The 23,061-nt window shown below is 44.9% G+C and overlaps 1 protein-coding gene across 1 annotated transcript; it reads right to left on the bottom strand.

The window, feature by feature from the left end:
• Positions 1 to 367: 367 nt before the first annotated feature.
• LOC125539407 (putative glucuronosyltransferase PGSIP8) lies at positions 368 to 5,406 on the bottom strand. The gene is made up of 5 exons (XM_048702850.2): positions 4,830 to 5,406; positions 2,611 to 2,866; positions 1,773 to 1,974; positions 1,545 to 1,692; positions 368 to 1,149 (listed from the first exon to the last, which is right to left on the bottom strand). The coding sequence occupies exons 1-5, from the start codon at positions 5,099 to 5,101 to the stop codon at positions 612 to 614; spliced, it is 1,416 nt and encodes a 471-aa protein (XP_048558807.2). The 5' UTR covers positions 5,102 to 5,406; the 3' UTR covers positions 368 to 611.
• Positions 5,407 to 23,061: the final 17,655 nt, after the last annotated feature.

The following is a 23,061-nucleotide window of genomic DNA, read 5'->3' as shown; positions in this document are numbered from 1 at the left end:
ACGCATCTAAAATGTACTCCCTCCGTCCCAAATTACTGACAAGTAGTTTGGGACAAATCTAAGACAAGACTGACAAGTAATTGGGGACAAATCTAAGACAAGTAATTCGGGAGGAGGTAATAATAGAAACGAAAAAAAACATTCAGGCGTCCAGGACATATGGAGAGGCAAAATCATGTACAGCAATAGTGACAAAAGATTTGGGCATTTCTCGTAATAGTAGAGCTGAAGAGATCAGATCAATTAGAGGAAAGCTAGGAATGTGTTGGCCATTTTTCCTCGACAACAGCAAATCAAGAAACCAAAAAAGCATTTACTCTAGTAGGAGTATGTTCCCCAGCAGAACCAGGACCAACACATGCGGACAAGCATCAATTTCCCCTTTTCCTCGGCACCATATATATATCATCTACACGTCCAAGAGGACAATCATCATGGGTTCCAATGGTTCCAGTTCGTGTTACAGAGGTTCAACAACTGTAGTTCCCAAGTTCGGCGGTTATACTTGTACAGCTGAAATGGCCATCAGAATTGCCAACATGAACTGGGATTAGCTGATCAAATCGAACGACACTACAAGTCACCATATACGTATCTGTCCTGCCCCCACCTCAGTAAAGCTTGGTGAACTCGGCCGTCTGGTTAGGCTCCCCCAGCCTGAAGGCGTCCCTCTCGATCAGGACCTGCAAGGAGCTCATTATCTTGACCAAGGACGCCCAGACCACCGGCGCGCAGAAGAACGCGTACGCGAACACCGCCAACGCCCTGACGACGCCGTTCATGTACCATGGGCATGCCATCACAAAGAGCGTGCCGATGATCCCGAACCATGTCGTGAGGACGGCAAGGGGGTGGAGGAGGAAGAAGTTGATGACGATCAAAGAGAGGGAGAAAGAGCCGAGCAGGTATAGTGGCCAGCCTAGCAGCGGATGGACGGTCCGTGGGACGAGGAAGAAGGGAATGGTGTAGGCTGCAAGTATGGACCATGCTGCCACTACTCTGAGCGTGGTGAGTAAGAACATGGTGCTTTTCTCCATTCTTCTGTTGTAGCAGAGCTTCGACAAACTGGGCCGTGCTAGCCGGTTCACCGCGATGACTCCAATGTACAGTAGAGCCTGGAATAATGCCATCGGTATCTCTGATGAATACCTGTTTTGCACCAAGTTCAAACATTGTCAGAAAATGTAACTGATGATGCGTTTCTGAATTATTCTACATAGCAATTAATGATGCTCCTTCACCCATGCGAATTTTTTAGGGCATCACAAGTTCTTAACCACCCCTACTTTATGGAATCTATCCTAAACGATAAAAAAGCATCATAGCACGCTGTGTTGTGCAGTTTTATTCTAATACAGCTCTTATTCTAAAGAAGAGACAGATGGCGATTCCAGAAAGACATGTGATCAATCACATCAGTACACAATGAGTGCTACTTATCATTTGACAAAACAGCCTTTTCTTATCTGGCATGCAAGGTTAGTATCAGAGTTTGAGAATGTAATAGAGATATGGATGACAAAGTTTCAAGAGAAACCACCCACCCTAGGTTTTCACGACGTTGTTCATGCCAAGAAAGTCCCAGAGGTAAAACTGGCCAAGACCACCAGTACCATGGCTTCATCCATGGAGCACTTGGAAATGTAACCACACTATTAGGTCCACACGGGATACTCCAGCGGAGCTTCAAATCTGAAAGAAGTGTAGTTCATTAGTCTTAGCCAAGAAAATGCATATGGAATAATGATATACCGGCCGGTAGTCATACTCACAATAATAAGATGCATCCATCTGATAGCCTAGAGGAAGGCGATAATTTCCATCAAGCTTGGTGCCATTAACTGGTGGATGGAACATTGGCTGATCAAGCAAGTCTGGGAAATAGCTAGCAAGGAAGCCCTGATCTGCACCATCTGGGTTTTCACGCCCAACAGCTAGCTCATGTAGCATGTTCTTAAAAACATCCATAGAAGGCTAGAAACAAAAGAAAGAGATCATAAGAATAGTCGTGCTTTTCGTAAAAAAACGGAAAGAAAAATGGTTGATTAAAAACTGTGAGAATGTCAACAATAATTATTTTGGCGCATAACAAAGGGGTTTCAATGTTTTAGAACCATGACCAGTCCTTCTACAGCACAAAGATGGGTTCAAATTTTCTACATAAGTTAGTCCGCACAATACATACTCCCTCCATTCCAAAATAGATGACTCAACTTTGTACTAACTTTAGTACAAAGTTGGGTCATCTATTTTGGAACGGATGGAGTATTTCTAAAACTTATGCATCACGCATCTTAGATAAATACATTTATGTCAAAAAATACATTTAGATAAACAAACAATCTGTACTAAACAAGTTGACAACAAAACCACAAAGATCTATTTTTAACCCAACACAGTAAATAAACTAGTACGAAGCATCAAATGACAGCTAGATCACTCGTAAAACGAAATACTGAACAACAAACAAAGCATCCAAAAATGATCTCAAAAGTTCCATTCATAACCATTGCAAATAACAAAGCAATAACACAACTTTAGTCTTAGATCTGCAAAAGGATAATAATGTTTACAGAAGAAAGGAGATGTGTGCTGATTAAGTAATCCTACCTTCAGTACAAAGAGGCCTGTATGGAAGATGCAAGGGTTGATGAAGACTGCACAGAAGTGGCCACACTGAAATAATTCATCAGTGTTCTGGAGAAACATGTTGTCAGAGTCTAGCATAACAACTCGGTCATAGGAAACTAAGCTCCAAGCATACAGCTTATTTAAGGTCAACTTGAATCGTGAGTTGAAGTTATCTTGTTTTTCGTATGGGTTCTTCAAATTATCCACAGAGACCACCTTCACACCATCATCTTTCCTACAGGAACAGTTGGAGATTCATAAATAAATAACAGAATCAAGACTCTGCATGCCAAAAAAAGGTACATTCCAGATTAAGCATATTTAACAGTAATTAATGTATGCTGCATGATTTGCTTCAGAATACATGTGAATTCTAGCAGTAGCATGAGGCATCACAAGAATGTTACATTAAAAGATAAAATAAAAAGCATAATGCTTCACGCACTGCCATAATAACTGTTGTCACACAACTAGAGAGTGACCCCGCCCGGCTCCATTTTTATTGCAACCTGATCGCCTTAGTTTCCTCTATACTGCCACTATTTTCCGTTCATGATCGGTTATAGTTCTCATATAAAAAATACTGTTGAATACACAGCTCGATAGTAACTATCTCTAGTGATCCAAAATGTAAGTCTTTAGGACATCGACATAGTCTTCAAGGTGGTAGGTACTTCAACCGTAGATTTCCATGCGAATACGTTGTCTCACATCATGAAAACTATATATTATAAAGGTATATTTCATGATAAATCTAGTACTGTTTGATGTCTTGAATGCACTAATTCTTAAATGTTTGACTGGTAAAATGCTATAAGGACCTACATTTTGGATCAGATGTAGTAAGCTTCTAAACCCGAAACAACTCTCAACTTCTCATAATACAGCTTGAAGTTTTGAATGCATTAGTCCATATATTAAAGCCCACTTGTGAAAATGCCCAAATTCGAAAATAATTCACAGGCTGACATTCTCTGGAACAGGGGAGAAAGTTTTGGCCACCAAGATACAGAGAAAACTTGCAAAACCACAAAACAAAGCTAGGATGTTCTGAAACCATAATCTCGTAGGTCCAACTAACAAGCCATAACAGAGATAAATCAACCTAGTCTGACATCCAGATGTGGTCACTTAAACAGCACGACATATATGCCCATCTGAAATTACCTTTTACAGCTATATGCGGTCACAGTCAGTTAATCACCTAACAAGTACTCTATAAGTACTCTATAAGTTGACTGGTCAAATCTTGCGGCTTTCAGCAAATATCCAACAGAAACACAAATCAGTGGTCGAACACGAAATGTTCTACAGTGAAGAAATACTGGTTAACAATAAGGTAGGTAAAATGTGTGCAAATTGGTGGGTGGAAATTCGCAGCTCGGGTCTCGCAATTTATCAACAAATATTTCAAAACGCAGATGAGGTGGTATTCTTAACAAACTCCAATGACTTTGTGCCATTAGAGACGACCATTTCCAAGAAGCATACGAGAGCAACCGACTCAACGACAGTAACCATTAGAGAAGACCATTTCCAAGAAGCAAGCATGTAACATATGTATCGTCTGTGCATCCCGAAGTACGGGAAGAAACAGTAACCAACAGGACAATGCGAAAAGGATCCGCGCGCCAAAACTGTTCACAGAAATGCAAGATGAAATTGCAAGAACTTTACATATTTCAGCAACGGCAGAGCGCCACCTTTCAGACCGGATACCCGATATGTTCAGAGAGTTGTACAGGAAGAAAATCAAGTTTGAACCAAAGAAGAAGAAGGAAACAGATGAATATATCCATACACTGTAACATCAAATCAAACAATAATCACTAATCTTTGCTGCGAAATAATCAGATAATCATCAATCGGCGTTGGGCAGCAACGAAGGCGTTCCACTGACCAACCAAAGTTCAGACGCAAAACAGCAGACGAAGGGGGTCGAATCAAAATACGGCATGGAACTACCCAAGTTGCTACTGACAGAGCATAGATGTAGCTATAAATACGCAACTAGCAACGAACCAAGCGCGAAGTCAACCAGCGAAGCAACCGGAGGTTGAAGAAAAAGAAACACTCACAAGCAACCAAACTAGGCATCGAATATCTACTCGATAGTCAACAGGGGGGGTGAAATTTTTGGCACCGCCCAACGATCCAAGGCAGAAATACGACAAGGGGGGGAGTGGGGGAGGGCTTACAGCGCCTGGACCCAGCTCGGCGGGACGTCGAGCGAGGCGATCACCACGCGGTCGGCGTCGGCGCCGAAGCCGCGCAGCGAGCGCATCATGACGCGCGTGGCCACGTAGAACTCGTAGTCGCGGGGCGTGCCCATGTACATCATCGCCGCGTACGCGTGCCGGCGCGGCCCCGGCCCCACGACGGCCGCCTTGCCATCCTCCTCCGCGGCCAGCGCCCCCGCCGCCGCCCACGCGAGGACGAGGAGCCAGCGCAGGCCCGCGAGCCGCCCCATGCCGCCCGGGAGCCTCCTGCGGGCCAGATCTAGCTGCGAGCCGGTGTCGCCACGGCGGAGCCGGGTAGCATCAGCAGGCGGCGGCGAGCGGGCGGGGCGGCGCGGGAATGGGCGGGGGAGGGGGAGGGGGCGGACGATGGCCGCCGGTGAGCTGCCTCGGGGGCTGGAGCTGGAGCGGCGCGGTGTTGTCTCTTTGTGTTTTTCTCCTGTCCTCCGTGATTGCAGGCAGGTCGGCTTGAGCGGGGGTGGGAAGGAAAGGTGGAGCTGCTGGGAGTAGCAGAGCAGAGGAGGCGGCGAGAATGGAGCTGCTCAAGTAGAGTAGGAGTACAGCTCCGTGCCCCGTAGACTCGTACAGTACGCGCGGCACGTGGCAGACTATCTCAATCATGGTGCTACTGGCCGCTTGCTTCAGGCTGGGTTAACCCTGGTCAGGTCAGGTCAGCCACGTTAGTCAAAGCAGGGTCCGCCGGTTTAAACCTGAGGTGAAGTTGACCACCATCTGTTTTTTTTTTTACCTCAAAATGACAAACTCCCATGTTCATGAAAATAGTTGCTTGGTTAATTAGAAAAAAAAGTGAAAACCAACTACCCGTTAATTATGGAAAACCAAGAGAAAACTCGCACAACCGCTGAGCGGCACACATAAGATACCCCGCACACGCCACTTCAAAGAGGCCTAATCGAGACAGCATGCAAGCGTTATCGTCATCACTTCTTCCCTAGAGGCGTCATCGCCGGGGAACGTATCTAGTGCACCAAGACAATTGGTGCTACCGGTGCACCAGACTCCGTTGCACATTCAAAAATGTTCAAAAAAATTCGAAAACAAATTAGTGTATCAATACAACATAAATGTATGTTGTCACAAAAATTCAAATCAAATTTCAAAACAATGGTCAGGATACAAAAAATGACAAATTTGATGTCATTGTGCTAATGGGCCAAAACTGAAGCCCAACTTGTGTTATGTACTATTCAGTGTCAAATTTGTTATTTTTGTATCTCGAGCAATGTTTCGAATATTGATCTAAATTTTTGTGACAGCATACATTCATGTTGTATTAATGCACCAATTTTTTTCAGGATTTTATCGAACATTTTTGAATGTGCAACGGCGATACATCCCTGCCATCACCATCCCGAAACCTTGAGCAAACGACTCCGGCCTCGCCGAATGTGACTGTCGACGCAACCTGCGTTGTAGAGGTCGTGTGAAGCGATAAGAAAATTCATGCCAAAATCTCAGTCACCTGCAACTAGACAGCACAACTCCAACTCTGATGAAAAACTAGGCACGGATGGCATCGTAAAAGATCACCAACGAACCACCTCCTGCACGTCGTCGTACACCACTGGTCCAAGGGATCTCCTGACTAACACCAAAAACTAGTTTGTTTTTTCTTCAGCAAAAAGGTGCGGACCCAAAGTTCATAAGATATGCAAAGCTTTTAAATATGTAATGAAAATTACATCGAGATTTCTGAACCATCAGACCACCACTATCAGTATCAGAATGAGCCACCGACACACCGCTATCGCCTCTCCTCTGCCGAACCCAGTTTGACCTTGTCGATGGAGCCAAAAAGTCTTCATGCGTGTGTCGTGAATCTGCAGTCGTCGCCATTTAATCCTTAAACCAGTCTAAAGCTCCACTAACATCGCCGTCCGAAGATGACGGTAGAAATCTACGAGGAAGCTCCGTTGATACCATCCTGGCGGACAAACTCTAGGAGGATTGAATCCCAAATGACCAACTCAAAGAATAGACGTTGTCATTTGCTTGAACATCGTCCCTGCGAAGAGAAAACCCCTAATATAAACTACTAGCCTAAGCCAAGTCACCATGATTCTCCTCTTCATCCCGACTGCTGGAGAATCCACGGGTTGGCCGAGGAAGTACCAAGGAAACTTACCGCCGCCGCCTCTTCCACAAGAGTGGAGGAAAGAAAAATGATCTTTCTATAGTTTTTTTTCACGGTGCTACGACGGCCTGAAAAAACTAAAGTACATCTACACAAAGAGGGCCGGAGGTAAGAGCATCTGCAGGCATGATGGACAAATATGGACCCTTAAACATCCGCTTTGATCCCTCATTTGCACGCGTGCACAACCAGACTCCTCAAAATCGTCCTCCCTGCTTTGATTATTTCATGAAACAGTTTATGTGCGACACCGTCGTCCGGCCAAAGCACGCAAGCAGCAGCACCACACGCGCACTCAGCATGGACGCATGTAGCGATGGCACGCACAACGCCTCCCAGAGCGACGCGTGCGTGAGCTCCAGGCAACACGTGCATGACTCGCCAGCAGGCGCGCGACAAACACGCGCGGCGAGCGGAAGACAAGGTCGGGCAACACAACATGGGCGTGCGAGGTCATCAACCGTCTCCACCGTCATCGTCCACGCCGTCGTCGGACCCCTTCTCTGCCCACTGCGGCGATGCCGTGAGGCACCGCTTCCTTGGCCCGTGTTGTTGCCTGCTCCACACGATATAGAGATGAGAGAAGAAGGAGGATTGGATGGCTGCAGGTGGGACGGTGTGAGATGGCTACGACATGGAGCGGGTGCCTTGGCGTGTGCGGGCATGTCCGCAACTCCTCATGTTGCCCTCATATTTGATCACAGTTCGAGGAGTGCCGGTCAGTCCGAAGTTTAGTGAGAAAGTGGAGGATCACGCTTTTTTTGCCCGGACACTGATCGGACGGATACTCCAACATTTAAGAAGGAAATAGAGGGTCCGGATGTAGACATGGAAGAAGCTAGCTACTCCGATTATACTCTGAAAAAGAAAAAAGGCACTGATTGCAAGCCGGCGATGCTTCCTCAGCAAGCGAGGCTCACGCGGCGTACTGATTAGACTCTTTTGGTTGAAACTCAACTCCGGAAGCGGCCGGTGGTTGCTGGGCTCGTTCCGCTCTTCCATGGTCCAGGTCGGCAGCAACGTGGCGCGCTCGGGCGATCCACCCCTTTTCCGTCGATCCATTGCCCCCCTCGCACATATTCTTCCGAGCAAACACCTCATCTCAAGCCAAAAGTGGCCATCGAAATTTTACCTAGCACGCTTTTGGCCGCCACTTGCAAGCCCTCCAGCAGAGGCGGTTCCCTAAAAAACGGGAGCATTCTTTAGTCGGGCCGGTGCTTCCTCCTTTTCGTCTTCGACGAAACAGCTGGCCGGTGGCCACGGCGAAAGGTGACCATGAACCGTACTTGCAAGAACCAAACCGGAGAGAAAGTAAACGGAGGGGAATAAATAGTGCCGGTAGCCCGCCCACGTGAAGGGCCCGGAGCCCGGGCTGGGTCTCCGTGTAAAAATGCGGTGATTATACTAACTCGGCTGTCAGCTCGCGTCACCCGTGGCGTGTCGCCCTCCCGCCGGGGGCATGCGTGCTCGTAGACTCGTATGATCCCATCGTGCAGACCCGGCGCCTGCGCGTACGTGCGGCGGTGCTCTCGTCAGAGGGAGCTGCGGTGCGGCGCGGGGTGTGGATAGGGACGAACACGTCACGGGCGCCGCTGGGCCGGATAGCGATGCGGGGCGCCAGCCCGTGAGTCAAAATATGAAGTGGCGGCGTGATGCTTTCGCCTCTGCATGGATGGATGGATGGATGGCAATGGCATCTCTTTCGTGCGGGTTTCAATTTGTGATTTCTTTTAATTAATCACGCGAGGATAACTAATGGTTTCGGCCTCCACATGTCACATCATGACATGACACAGCCGAGCTGTTTTAAACAAGCACAGAGCATCGGTGCTGGAATCGTCCACAAAACTGCAACAGACGTTACTCTGTCCGAGGGCAACTCTAACGAGGATGACCGGTTCGCTCGACGCTCGCAAATGTTCACACCAGGTAATTCAAACATTTTTTTTTCAATTCAACTGCGGTCGGTCGTCAAAATTGTTCGGAACGGACCGGATGATTGAAATCTCGCAGACCGACACCAAATGAAGGAAAGTCTGCGAACAACCACACGTCTGCCATGTCGGACCCCGACACCACCGGCCCATCTAAAGTCCTACCCGAAGCCCTTCTTCCCCGACCAGCCCCTCCCTTGTGATCTGTATCGGTAGTGGCGAAGCCATGCATGAGCTGTGTAGTCAAATGACTACACAGTTTTTTTGGCAATAACATCATACAATAAGTATATACAGTGGCGGATATAGGCCCCAGGCCGGGGGGGCCCAGGCCTGGGGCGTGAGGCCCATTTCCTTTGTAGAATTCAGCAAAACACTGTAGCAATTGCTACAGTGCACAAAGGAGGCCCGGGGCGCTGGGCTGGGCTGGATCCGCCCCTGAGTATATATTAAGATTAGAAAATCATAAATACATACATATGCCTACACAAGTTTGAATTGACTACACATGAATGAATTCATGGCACCGCCACAGTGTATCGGCATCCTTTGCATCGACGATGTCGTTGTACCACCCCGACCGCCAACCAGACCTTGTCGGACCTCCATCGCTCCACCCAGGTGCCTTCTCGTCTTGGACAACACAGCCGTTCCACTCTAGATCCGTCTGCAGCCCAGCTATCGTGTGCCCTCCGCTGACATTGTCCATGACGGACACCATGCCCAGCAAGGCAGCAAGTGTTCGGTCAAATGTCATTGCCAATTTTTTGAGTTTCTCTTTGTTTACCTTGAAGCAAACATGATGAATGAGAAGAGGAGTACTTCTCCAACGAGTTCATGGATTCGTCTTTGTCAAATGAGGAGAAGGAATATGAGGATGATAAGTCAGATGATGAAGACGGTTTTTGCATGCATGTTACATGCAGAGGAGCATGTTAATCAGCTACAAGAGATCACTAAAGGAACATCCAGTGTTCAATTAGAATAGGGCACAGGGGGTATCCCATGTTAGTTGATGACTACTTTGCCTCCGATGTATTATTCGAGCACTATTTTCGCCCATGATTTCGGATGCAGTTTGACCACATTTACCATGGTTCCCGGGTTTATGACGATTACTTCATCCTAAAGAAGGATGCTGTTGGAACCATTGGGTTCTTCTCTTGTGACCAGAAGAGTACGGCTGCAATGAGGATGCTTGCCTATGGCACGACCACAGATTCGTGAGACGAGTACCTTTGGATGTCTGAAAGCGCATGCCTAGAAGCGATGGTGAATTTTGCTAATTTAGTGGTGAAGGTGTTTGGATAGGAGTACTTTAGAGAACCAACTCCTGCAGACACAACAAGGCTCGTAGCAATTGGAGAATCAAGAGGGTCCCCATGTATGCTCGAATCCCTGGGTTGCATGCATTGAAACATGAAAGAACTGCACATATGTTCAACAAAAGCAATACCAAGGCCATTACAAAAAGGCCACCATCATTCTTAAAGCGGTAGCGGTCTTCATTGTTTGCGAGGTTGTGTGTGGGTGAAGCTTTTGAGTGCAAATATACTATCAATGTTCATGACTACAACATAGGGTGCTATCTTTATGATAGTATCTATCATCCTTGGGCGACTTTCATGAAGACCATCTCTCAACCAAGGGATAAAAAATTGTTACTTCGCCCAAAGACAAGAAACTGCTAGAAAGGATGTCAAGAGGACATTTGGAATGTTCCAAGCCTGTTTTGCACTTGTTCACGGACCTGCTAAACTATTGAAACAAAAGATATTGTGGGGGTGATGACAACTTATGTGATTATGCACAACTTATTGTGGAGGGTGAGGATGATGGAGTTCGTCATGGTCATGATTTTGAAAGGGTGATCCTATGCAGCTTCCAGAGCATAATCCAGAATACATCATAAGCTTCACAATCGAGAAACTCATGAGCAACTTCAGAATGATCTAGTTGAGCATCTTTGGGCGTTTCATATGGACAATTAGAACATGTGCCTGACTAAGTTGAACTGAAACTTAAACTAATTTTTAGAACTTTATGTTTGAATTGTAATTTTTTATTGAATTATTTTGTACTAGAATATTTACCTTTCAATTGCTTAAGAATTGTGTTATTTATCTTTGATTATGTTGAGTACTCTGGAAATAGAAAAAAATTGGAGACAAATATTTGGTGCCTACGGTTGGATGACCTCCACCCCCATTGTTGTCCACAGACACATGCGGACATGTCCGCGGATATTTGTTGAGATCTTTTTGATGATCCGAAATGGAGTTTCCTTGATGGACTAGCATGGACTATCTTTTCGCCCACTTATTTTAGTGGTTTGTTGCGTTGATGTTTTGGTTCGTGTGATTATGTCAACTTTTGATAATAATAAGAAAAAAAGGCTTATTCATTTTGGAGGAATTTTGAAGGATTCCTATGGGATTTTTTCATTGGATTTTTTCCTATGTCGAGCATTTGTTTCATAGGAATGAATGTGCTAAAGTTCTAAGTACCGTGTCCATATTGTCTAATTCCTAAGGATTCTTAGCATTAGGTGAGACCTTACAAAAACTTGTAAGGGTTGGAGTGGACATGACATCCCAATCGTTTATTCTTCCTATTCCCATGATTTAAGAATCATGTAGAACGAATGAGCCCTCAACTCTTTCATGCCGACGTTGCTCTTGTGTACTAATTGATTGCCATATGTATTGTCCTATAACACTTACAACACCTGAAACAAAGCGGAATTTGGTGCCAAGAGGTTGGCGCAGCTTAACATGGAATCTATGTCCACAGGTTGATGTGGCTTAGCATAGTCGTTATACTCGCTCAATTAATTGTCATAGTAACTGTCAATATGGTGATTCTGTCAAAAAATGCATTCTAGCAGAGTCGTCACACCTATTAGAATCATCATAATTTACGGAGTGCCCTCCATATGTGACCTCCTAGCCTCCATATTTGGCATCTTGGAATCAAATTTTGAGCTCACTTCATCTAGTGGTTGTGTGTGGCGTGAAGGAAACTTCACATAGCCCCCACCTCACAATGGATACGTCAGAGAGGTTAGAGGAAAAGGAGGTCACGGTGACAAGTAGGTCTCACGATATGGACAATCAATATTGACGAGTAGTTTCTGCATCACTTCAACAACCTCCATATGCATATGGAGTGCATTACTGAGCCTGCCAATATGGCGACTCTACTAGAGTTGCTACAATAGTATTTTAGTTCTTAAGTTCTGCCTGTCACACCTATTCTTTTGGCTAGTTTTTCAAAACTATTATAAAGACCTTTAACAAATTGATGGTACATATGAATTATTGGCCCTTATAAGTATGAATAAGGGCATGTGATGACAATTATTGGTCACCTCGTCCACTACTTCCACCCCATGAAGTCATATTAGGGAGGAGAGGAACATACGCACTATAAACACATCCAGAAGGCAAAACCCTAGCCTCCACAGGAGGGATTGGCAAGGAGGAGATCACCATCTTCACAATCATGCGCAAGGGACGCCAACATCATCACCACTATCATCAACATCATCACCACTGTCATCATCATCATCATCCATCTCCATCTCATTGTAACATGAGAAACCCTAGTGGACCGTCTTGTGTGTTACGTGTGTGACTCATCCATGTTTACCATTGCCACTTTCATGATGCTTGTTGTCTCCATGTATGAGTAGACCCCTTAGTTCTCGGGGACATGGATGAACCTTGGTATGTATGGGATTTGAAGCATTATATTGGATATGAGGTCCTATGTTGAATGCTTAGTTTAATAAACTTCATGAATATTGTGAAGGGGACCCATTTAGTATTATCACTGAAAGCCACAAAGTGTATCACTGTCAGTGTAAAGGTTAGGATGTGAAGGTATTTCGAGATGACAGTAATAGCCTTCACCCCTCGCTTTTGCAAAGAATTACGGAGAATCCTTATAGAGGCCGCACCCAAGGGTAACCCATAATTACCATACTTGTAACCTGCAGAGGGAGACTATGGTAGTGGCGTGCGTGGCATGAAGTCTACCTAGAGTAGAACATGTTCTGTACCCGGCCCCGCCCAGCATAATCGTCAAGAGTGGCTGAAGTATCCAGACTATATTATGCGGATGCATATGTTGCGTTAGAAACATACCAATGTGAACTCTAGACTTCCTGAGAACGCCTTACTCCTCTGTTAGTTCCACTTGTTACTCATGCTACTGTTTTTGTTACTTTTTATGTTATTTACTTTCAGTTCGCTCTTTACCAAAACAATCATTTATTTTCGCCCTCACTTTGTCTGGAGTCCACAATTACTTACAGGCACAAATCCATAATTCACTACAAGAGGCAACGCTTAATTCATGTGCTCCATGTGGGATCGATACTCATACTTTAAAAAAGCTACAATTAAACCATGTAAACTTGCAGGCCATCAAGCTTTTCTGGCACCATTGCCAGGGAGCTGAGTGCTTTTGGGATTTGTTTTGAATTATCTTGTGCTCTTTGTAGGTTGCAGGCAACAATGGTCGTACAAGAACAAATTTACCAGGTAGGTGTGGAACTGGTTGCGGGTCCAGCTCGAGGAGAGAATTTAATATTCGTTGGCCCCGACCTAACTGGTAAAACATTGAAGATAAATCCTCGGTTCCTTGCTATGTTGAAAAAGAAGAGATTCCGATGTGATAGAACTAAAAGTCCTTATGTACACGTGAAGGAATTTGAAAACTTATGCAATACATTTCAGTTACATCATCTGGCTCATGAAAAAAAATCAAATTGAAACTATTTCCTTGCACTCTCGATGATTAGGGTGCAAAGTGGCTACAAGATCAGCCTGCAAGTACCTTAAATGACTGGAAGGAGTTGTCATATGTGTTCTTAGCCTGCTTTTATCCTTAAGGTAAACTTTATAAAGTAAGAGGAAAAATTGGTAGCTTTGGGTAACGTCCAGGTGAGCATTTGGTTGACGCTTATAAAAGGTACCGAGGTATACTCTCTAAATGTCTTGATCATTAGTACCCTCACTATTGCAGGATGCTGCTAACGCGACACTACGATCAGAGACCCTTCGAGAAACTGTGTGCGATACAATAATCTCAAACAGTGTTGTATGAAAACCGTCAGAAATGTATATAACGTTTGCGATGATGGATGCATCAAACACGGTTCAGGTTTTAGTTGCGTTTTTGATGAAGGGCATACAGTTTAGTTCAATTAAATGTTTGCGATGAGGAGGAACAAAAGAAACGGGCAGCCAGATGAAGGCGTGTGCGATACACAGCATACAGTTAACTCGGATGAACTGTTTGTGATTAGGCAACATAAAAGAAACGGTCAGCCAGATCAATGTGTGTGTGATTGAGGGCATACGCTTTAGAAGGATTAACTGTTTGCAATTAGACAACAGAACAGAAATGGGTCAGCCATATCAAAGTGTCTGCGATTGATGGCATACACTTCACATGGATGAACTGTTTACAATTAGTCACAACAAACTGAAACAGTTAGATAGATCAATGTGTGTGTGCTAGACAGGCACGCACATTCTAATTAAAGAACCGTGCGCGATGGTGCTGACATTGCCTATTGCGGTGCACCCTATGGTGCAAACGCCACGTACACGGCTGAGAAGGCGTACGTGCCCACGTTACGCCTTCCGGGAATAGTGCCGCACTTATAACCGTGAGCATGCGTCCCGTCACAATTGTTTTTAGAAGAACAGAAAGGCGCGTCCCGTCACATTCCAAATTGCAAACCTGTTCACACCGATCAAAATCTAAACGGTTTCTCACTTAGGAGCGTATTACTACACGGTTATAAATACTACTACTCCAAGATGACTGCACATTTCTCCTCAACTCCTCACCCACAAAAAGTCAAAAACAAACAAGTCATTCATCATCGTTCCCTTGCGTCCGCCATGGCCAGCGTGAGCTCTAGGTCGAGAGATTGCCACCACGGAGAGGTGAGCCTAGAAGCGAGAGCACGAGAGATGTCCCGCCTCGCCGCGAAAGCAGCCAACATGTCCCGCCGCACGGCTGTAGCAGTAGAGAGGTCCCGCCGCGCTGCCGAAGCACCACGAAGGACCCGCCGCACCGTTGAAGTAGAAGACAGGTCCTGCCGCACCGCGGAAGCAGAAGAGATGTCCCGCCGCGCCGCGAATGCGGCAGAGATGTCCTCCTGCACCGCGGCGGCCTGAGAAAATGCCTCGCGGGCAGGCGAGGACTCTTACAGGCGCATGCGTGCTCTCGTCCTTAGGCAGATGGATCAGATCTCTAGGTGGGCGAGGTTGCAGGATGACCTGCAAGCCTCGTTTGAATAGTCTACAGACGTCATCCGACAACTAAATGAGAGCAATGCGAAGCTCCGGGACGAGCGCGACCTGCTGAGGGCGAAGATCATCGAAAGTGTGGAGCAAAAGGAGCAGACCACTGCCTTGTTGAAGAGGACCGGCGTCATCGTCGAGAAACTTATGGACGAGAATGCCATGCTACGCATCGAACGCGGAAGGCTGGTGGAGAAATCCATGGATGCTCTCAACCAGCATCTTGAGGACAAGAAAGAGCTCGTCGCCGCCCGCCACGGAGACTAGTTGTCTTCCTTCTTCTTTCGCCCTTGTGTATATCGGGCGTTGCTGCATGTGGCTTTTTTTAATTATGTTTATAAATATGTAAGACAATTATTATCCAATGGCATCATCCTTATATTCATCATGCTTGCTATAAGTCGCAGTCGATGCTATATAGGTCCGTCGGATCTTACATCAAGATCAGTGCAAAACTTTCTTTTCAGATTTTTATTTTTCTCTCTTAAATCTCAGTCCAGTGAGACATATAGCCACGCTGTAGAACAAGTGCTCGGGCGACATTAATGGAGATATTGGGAGGGAGGTGCACGGCGGGTAGCGGTCAAAAGGGTTCTCCTCCCGATGAGCACGCGCAAGGGTCTGTTCGCACGCCTCCCGTACTCAAATAGCTACCCCGCACGACACCTCCTAGCCAATAAAAAAGGGACGTGTGGCCGCACGTAATTGGTAAGTCGAACGCCCATGATTTTAATAATACTTGTGTTTCCGATTTGTAACGTGAAAGCACTTGTTACAAAATGACTTTGTTGATTGTTAATGTGTGCGCCTTCGCAAATTGGACAGAAAAATTAGCACATCATGTTGGTGCCATGTCATGAGACCATGCCAAGTTTCATGATTTTCAGGCGTGTTTTGGAATTACTGAAATTAAAGAACCAAGTTTCTCAATCTTTCCGGCCGAGCCATGACGCCCAGATGTTTGAATTTCACTTCCATGTCTTGCATGTGACCTAGAAATCCACCCAAGGACACACATGTGATTTTTCAAACAATTTTGGTGCACTAGAGCCTGTGCTTGTAGTTCAAATTTGAATTATGCATATTAAATGCCCAGAAACTCAATTAATGTATAAAAAAGACGTTTCGCCCAGAATAATTCTAAAATTTAGCACGGTACTTCTATTTGGTCTAATCTGGCTGTGTAAAAAAATTAAGGCGGGAGAAGGCAGTGTACGTATATCGTTTCGCACATGGAGGTGATAACCCACAAGTATAGGGGATCGCAACAGCTTTCGAGGGTAGAGTATTCAACCCAAATTTATTGATTCGACACAAGGGGAGCCAAAGAACATTCTCAAGTATTAGCAGCTGAGTTGTCAATTCAACCACACCTGGAAACTTAGTATCTGCAGCAAAGTATTTAGTAGCAAAGTAATATGATAGTGGTGGTAGCAGTAACAAAAGTAAAGACAACAAAAGTAATATTTTTGGTATTTTGTAATGTTTGTAACAGTAGCAACGGAAAAGTAAATAAGCGAGAACCAGTATATGGAAAACTCGTAGGCACCGGATCAGTGATGGATAATTATGCCGGATGCGGTTCATCATGTAACAGTCATTGTTAGGGAATGTAGCAGAAATTCAAAATTTTCCTACGTGTCACCAAGATCAATCTATGGAGAGACCAGCAACGAGGGGAAGGAGAGTGCATCTACATACCCTTGTAGATCGCTAAGCGGAAGCGTTCAAGTGAACGGGGTTGATGGAGTCGTACTCGTCGTGATTCAAATCACCGATGACCAAGTGCCGAACGCACGGCACCTCCGCGTTCAACACACGTACAGCCCGGTGACGTCTCCCATGCCTTGATACAGCAAGGAGAGAGGGATAGGTTGAGGAAGACTCCATCCAACAGCAGCTCAACGGCATGGTGGTGGTGGAGGAGCATGGCAATCCTGCAGGGCTTCGCCAAGCACCACGGGAGAGGAGAAGGACTTAGGAGAGAGGGAGGGGCTGCACCAAAGGCAAAAGGTGTGTTTGAGAGGCCCTCCTACCCCACTATATATAGGGATCCCAAGGGGGGGGGGTGCGCCAGCCCCTAGGAGATCCAATCTCCAAGGGGGCGGCGGCCAGGGGAGGAGTCCTCCCCCCCCAAGGCACCTAGGAGGTGCCTTCCCCTGCTGGGACTCTTTCTTTAGGGTTTCCCCAGGCACATGGGCCTCTTGGGGCTGGTGCCCTTGGCCCATGTAGGCCAAGGCGCACCCCCTACAGCCCATGTGGCCCCCGGGGTAGGTGGCCCCACCCGGTGGGCCCCCGGGACCCTTCCGGTGGTCCCGGTACAATACCGATGACCCCGAAACTTGTCCCGATGGCCGAAACAGGACTTCCTATATATAAATCTTTACCTCTGGACCATTCCGGAACTCCTCGTGACGTCCGGGATCTCATCCGGGACTCCGAACAACATTCGGTAACCACATACAAGCTTCCTTTATAACCCTAGCGTCATCGAACCTTAAGTGTGTAGACCCTACGGGTTCGGGAGACATGCAGACATGACCGAGACGTTCTCCGGTCAATAACCAACAGCGGGATCTGGATACCCATGTTGGCTCCCACATGTTCCACGATGATCTCATTGGATGAACCACGATGTCAAGGACTTTTAATCAATCCCGTATACAATTCCCTTTGTCTAGCGGTATTATACTTGCCCGAGATTCGATCGTCGGTATCCCTATACCTTGTTCAATCTCGTTACCGGCAAGTCTCTTTACTCGTTCCGTAACACATCATCCCGTGATCAACTCCTTGATCACATTGTGCACATTATGATGATGTCCTACCGAGTGGGCCCAGAGATACCTCTCCGCTTACACGGAGTGACAAATCCCAGTCTCGATTCGTGCCAACCCAACAGACACTTTCGGAGATACCTGTAATGCACCTTTATAGTCACCCAGTTACGTTGTGACGTTTGATACACCCAAAGCATTCCTACGGTATCCGGGAGTTGCACAATCTCATGGTCTAAGGAAATGATACTTGACATTAGAAAAGCTACAGCATACGAACTACACGATCTTTATGCTAGGCTTAGGATTGGGTCTTGTCCATCACATCATTCTCCTAATGATGTGATCCCGTTATCAACGACATCCAATGTCCATGGTTAGGAAACCGTAACCATCTATTGATCAACGAGCTAGTCAACTAGAGGCTTACTAGGGACATGGTGTTGTCTATGTATCCACACATGTATCTGAGTTTCCTATCAATACAATTATAGCATGGATAATAAACGATTATCATGAACAAGGAAATATAATAATAACCAATTTATTATTGCCTCTAGGGCATATTTCCAACAGTCTCCCACTTGCACTAGAGTCAATAATCTAGTTCACATCGCCATGTGATTAACACTCACAGGTCACATCGCCATGTGACTAACACCCAAGAGTTTATTAGAGTCAGTAGTCTAGTTCACATCACTATGTGATTAACACTCAATGAGTTTTAGGTTTGATCATGTTGCTTTGTGAGAGAGGTTTTAGTCAACGGGTCCGAACCTTTCAGATCCGTGTGTGCTTTACAAATCTCTATGTCATCTACTAGATGTAGCTACCACGCTCTATTTGGAGCTTATTCCAAATAACTGTTCTACTTGGAGCTATTCTAAATTGTTGCTCCATTATATGTATCCGGTATCTCTACTCAGAGCTATCCGGATAGGTGTTAAGCTTGTATCGACGTAACTCTTTACGACGAACTCTTTTACCACCTCCATAATCGAGAAAATTCCTTAGTCCACTAGTTACTAAGGATAACTTTGACCGCTGTCCTGTGATCCATACTTGGATCACTCTTGTACCCCTTGACTGACTCATGGCAAGGCACATTTCAGGTGCAGTACATAGCATAGCATACTGTAGAGCCTACGTCTAAAGCATAGGGGACGACCTTCGTCCTTTCTCTCTATTCTGCCGTGGTCGAGCTTTAAGTCTTAACTTCATACCTTACAACTCAGGCAAGAACTCCTTCTTTGACTGATCCATCTTGAACACCGTCAAGATCACGTCAAGGCATGTGCTCATTTGAAAGTACTATTAAGCGTTTTGATCTATCCTTATAGATCTTGATGCTCAATGCTCAAGTAGCTTAATCCAGGCTTTCCATTGAAAAACACTTTCCAAATAACCCTATATGCTTTCCAGAAATTCTACGTCATTCTGATCAACAATATGTCAACAACATATACTCATCAGAAATTCTATAGTGCTCCCACTCACTTCTTTGGAAATACAAGTTTCTCATAAACTTCGTATACACCCAAAATCTTTGATCATCATCAAAGCATACATTCCAACTCCAAGATGCTCACTCCAGTCCTCAGAAGGATTGCTGGAGCTTTGCATACTTATTAGCATCTTTTCAGGATTGACAAAACCTTTCGGTTGTATCACATACAACCTTTCCTAAAGAAAAATCGTCGAGGAAACAATGTTTTGACATCCTATCTGCAAGATTTCATAAATAATGCAGTAATCGCTAATATAATTCCAACAGACTCTTAGCATCGCTACGAGTGAGAAAGTCTCATCGTAGTCAACTCCTTGAACTTGTCGGAAAACATCTTAACGACAAGTCGAGCTTTCTTAATGGTGACATTTACCATCATTGTCCGTCTTCCTTTTAAAATCCATCTGTACTCAACAGCCTTACGACCATCGAATCATTCTGCCAAAGTCTACACTTTGTTTTCATACATGGATCCTATCTCGGATTTTATGGCCTCGAGCCATTTATCGGAATCCGGGCCCACCATCGCTTCTCCATAGCTCGTAGGTTCATTGTTGTCTAGCAACATGACTTCCAAGACAGGGTTACGTACCAATCTGAAGTAGTACGCATCCTTGTCATCCTACGATGTTTGGTAGTGACTTGATCTGAAGTCTCATGATCAATATCATAAGCTTCCACTTCAATTGGTGTAGGTGCCACAGGAATAACTCTTTGTGCCCTGCTATACACTAGTTGAAGTAACGGTTCAATAACCTCATCAAGTCTCCACCATCCTCCCACTCAATTCTTTCGAGAGAAACTTTTCCTCGAGAAAGGACCCGATTCTAGAAACAATCCTTTATTGCTTTCGGATCTGAGACAGGAGGTATACCCAACTGTTTTTGGGTTGTCCTATGAAGATGCATTTATCCGCTTTGGGTTTGAGCTTATCGGCCTGAAACTTTTCCACATAAGCGTCGCAGCCCCAAACTTTTAAGAAATGACAGCTTAGGTTCCTCTAAACCATAGTTCATACGGTGTCATCTCATCGGAATTACGTGGTGCCCTATTTAAAGTTAATGTGGTTGTTTCTAATGCTTAACCCATAAACTATTGTGGTAATTCGATAAGAGACATCATGGTATGCATCATATCCAATAGGGTGCAGTTATGATGTTCGGACACACCATCACACTATGGTGTTCCAGGCTGTATTAGTTGTGAAACGATTTCCACAATGTCTTAATTTTGTGCCAAACTCGTAATTCAGATATTCATCTCTATGATCATATCATAGATATTTTATCCTCTTGTCACGACGATCTTTCAACTTCACCCTGAAATTACTTGAACCTTTCAATAATTCAGACTCGTGATTCATCAAGTAAATATACTCAACATCTACTCAAATCATCTGTGAAGTAAGAACATAACGATATCCACTACATGCCTCAGCATTCATTGGACTGCACACATCAAAATGTATTACTTCCAACAAGTTGCTTTCCAGTTCCATTTTACTGAAACTGGGCTTTCAGTCATCTTGCCCATGTGGCATGATTTGCATGTCTCAAGTGATTCAAAATCAAGTGAGTTCAAACGGTCCATTTGCATGGAGTTTCTTCATGCATATACACCAATAGACATGGTTCGCATGTCTCAAACTTTTCAAAAATGAGTGAGCCCAAAGATCCATCAACATGGAGCTTCCTCATGCGTTTTATACCGATATGACTTACGTGGCAGTGCCACAAGTAGGTGGTACTATCATTACTATCTTTTGGCATGAACATGTGTATCACTACGATCGAGATTCAATAAACCATTCATTTTAGGTGTAAGACCATTGAAGGTATTATTCAAATAAACAGAGTAACCATTATTCTCCTTAAATGAATAACCGTATTGCGATAGACATAATCCAATCATGTCTATGCTCAACGCAAACACCAATCTTGATGGTAGAGGGAGCGTGCGATGCTTGATCATATCAACATTGAGAACACTTCCAACACATATCGTCAGCTCACCTTTAGCTAGTCTCCGTTTATTCCGTAGCTTTTATTTCGAGTTACTAACACTTAGCAACCGAACCGGTATCTAATACCCTGGTGCTACTAGGAGTACTAGTAAAGTACACATCAACACAATGTATATCCAATATACTTCTATCGACCTTGCCAGCCTTCTCATCTACCAAGTATCTAGGGTAATTCTGCTCTAGTGGCTATTCCCTTTATTACAGAAGCACTTAGTCTCGGGTTTGGGTTCAACCTTGGGTTTCTTCACTAGAGCAGCAGCTGAATTGCCGTTTCATGAAGTATCCCTTCGTGCCCTTGCCCTTCTTGAAACTAGTGGTTTCACCAACCATCAACAATTGATGCTCCTTCTTGATTTCTACTTTCGCGGTGTCAAACATTGCGAATATCTCAAGGATCATCATATATGTCCCTGATATATCATAGTTCATCACGAAGCTCTAGCAGCTTGGTGGTAATGACTTCGGAGAACCATCACTATTTCATCTGGAAGATCAACTCCCAATCGATTCAAGCGATTGTTGTACTCAAACAATCTGAGCACAAGCACAACAATTGAGATTTTCTCCTTAGTTTGTAGGCTAAGAAAATCATCGGAGGTCTTATACCTCTTGACGTGGGCACGAGCCTGAAATCCCAATTTCAGCCCTCAAAACATCTCATATGTTTTGCGACGTTTCAAAAATGTCTTCGGTGCCTCAACTCTAAACCGTTTAACTGAACTATCATGTAGTTATCAAAACGTGTATGTCAGATGTTCGCAACATCCACAGACGACGTTCGAGGTTCAGCACACTGAGCGGTGCATTAAGGACATAAGCCTTCTATGAAGCAATGAGGACAATCCTCAGTTTACGGACCTAGTCCGCATAATTGCTACTATCAACTTTCAACTAATTTTTCTCTAGGAACATATCTAAACAGTAGAACTATAGCGTGAGCTACGACATAATTTGCAAAATCCTTTTGACTATGTTCAGGATAATTAAGTTCATCTTATGAACTCCCACTCAGATAGACATCCCTCTAGTCATCTAAGTGATTACATGATCCGAGTCAACTAGGTCGTGTCCGATCATCACGTGAGACGGACTAGTCAACATCGCTGAACATCTTCATGTTGATCGTATCTTCTATACGACTCATGCTCGACCTTTCGGTCTTCTGTGTTCCGAGGCCATGTCTGTACATGCTAGGCTCGTCAAGTTAACCCTAAGTGTTTTGCATGTGTAAGACTGTCTTACACCCGTTGTATGTGAACGTAAGGATCTATCACACCCTATCATCACGGCGTGCTTCGAAACGACGAACTGTAGCAACGGTGCACAGTTAGGGGAGAACACTTCTTGAAATTTTAATGAGGGATCATCTTATTTACTACCGTCGTTCTAAGCAAATAAGATGTATAAACATGATAAACATCACATGCAATCAAATAGTGACATGATATGGCCAATATCATATAGCTCCTTTGAT

This window comes from Triticum urartu, chromosome 2A (genome assembly GCF_056163025.1).
Source record: "Triticum urartu cultivar PI428250 chromosome 2A, HENAU_Tu73, whole genome shotgun sequence".
NCBI lineage: Eukaryota > Viridiplantae > Streptophyta > Magnoliopsida > Poales > Poaceae > Triticum > Triticum urartu.
This window is presented reverse-complemented; position numbering and strand designations above follow the sequence as displayed.

Bases quoted from the DNA above. Each gene is read 5' to 3' on its own strand.
- LOC125539407 (XM_048702850.2), bottom strand. From the start codon at position 5,101: ATGGGGCGGCTCGCGGGCCTGCGCTGGCTCCTCGTCCTCGCGTGGGCG. The intron at 1,975-2,610 runs GTAGGATTACTT...TTTTGTTTCTAG, and splicing joins CAGGCCTCTTTGTACTGAAG to CCTTCTATGGATGTTTTTAA. The intron at 1,150-1,544 runs GTGGGTGGTTTC...GGTGCAAAACAG, and splicing joins CAACGTCGTGAAAACCTAGG to GTATTCATCAGAGATACCGA.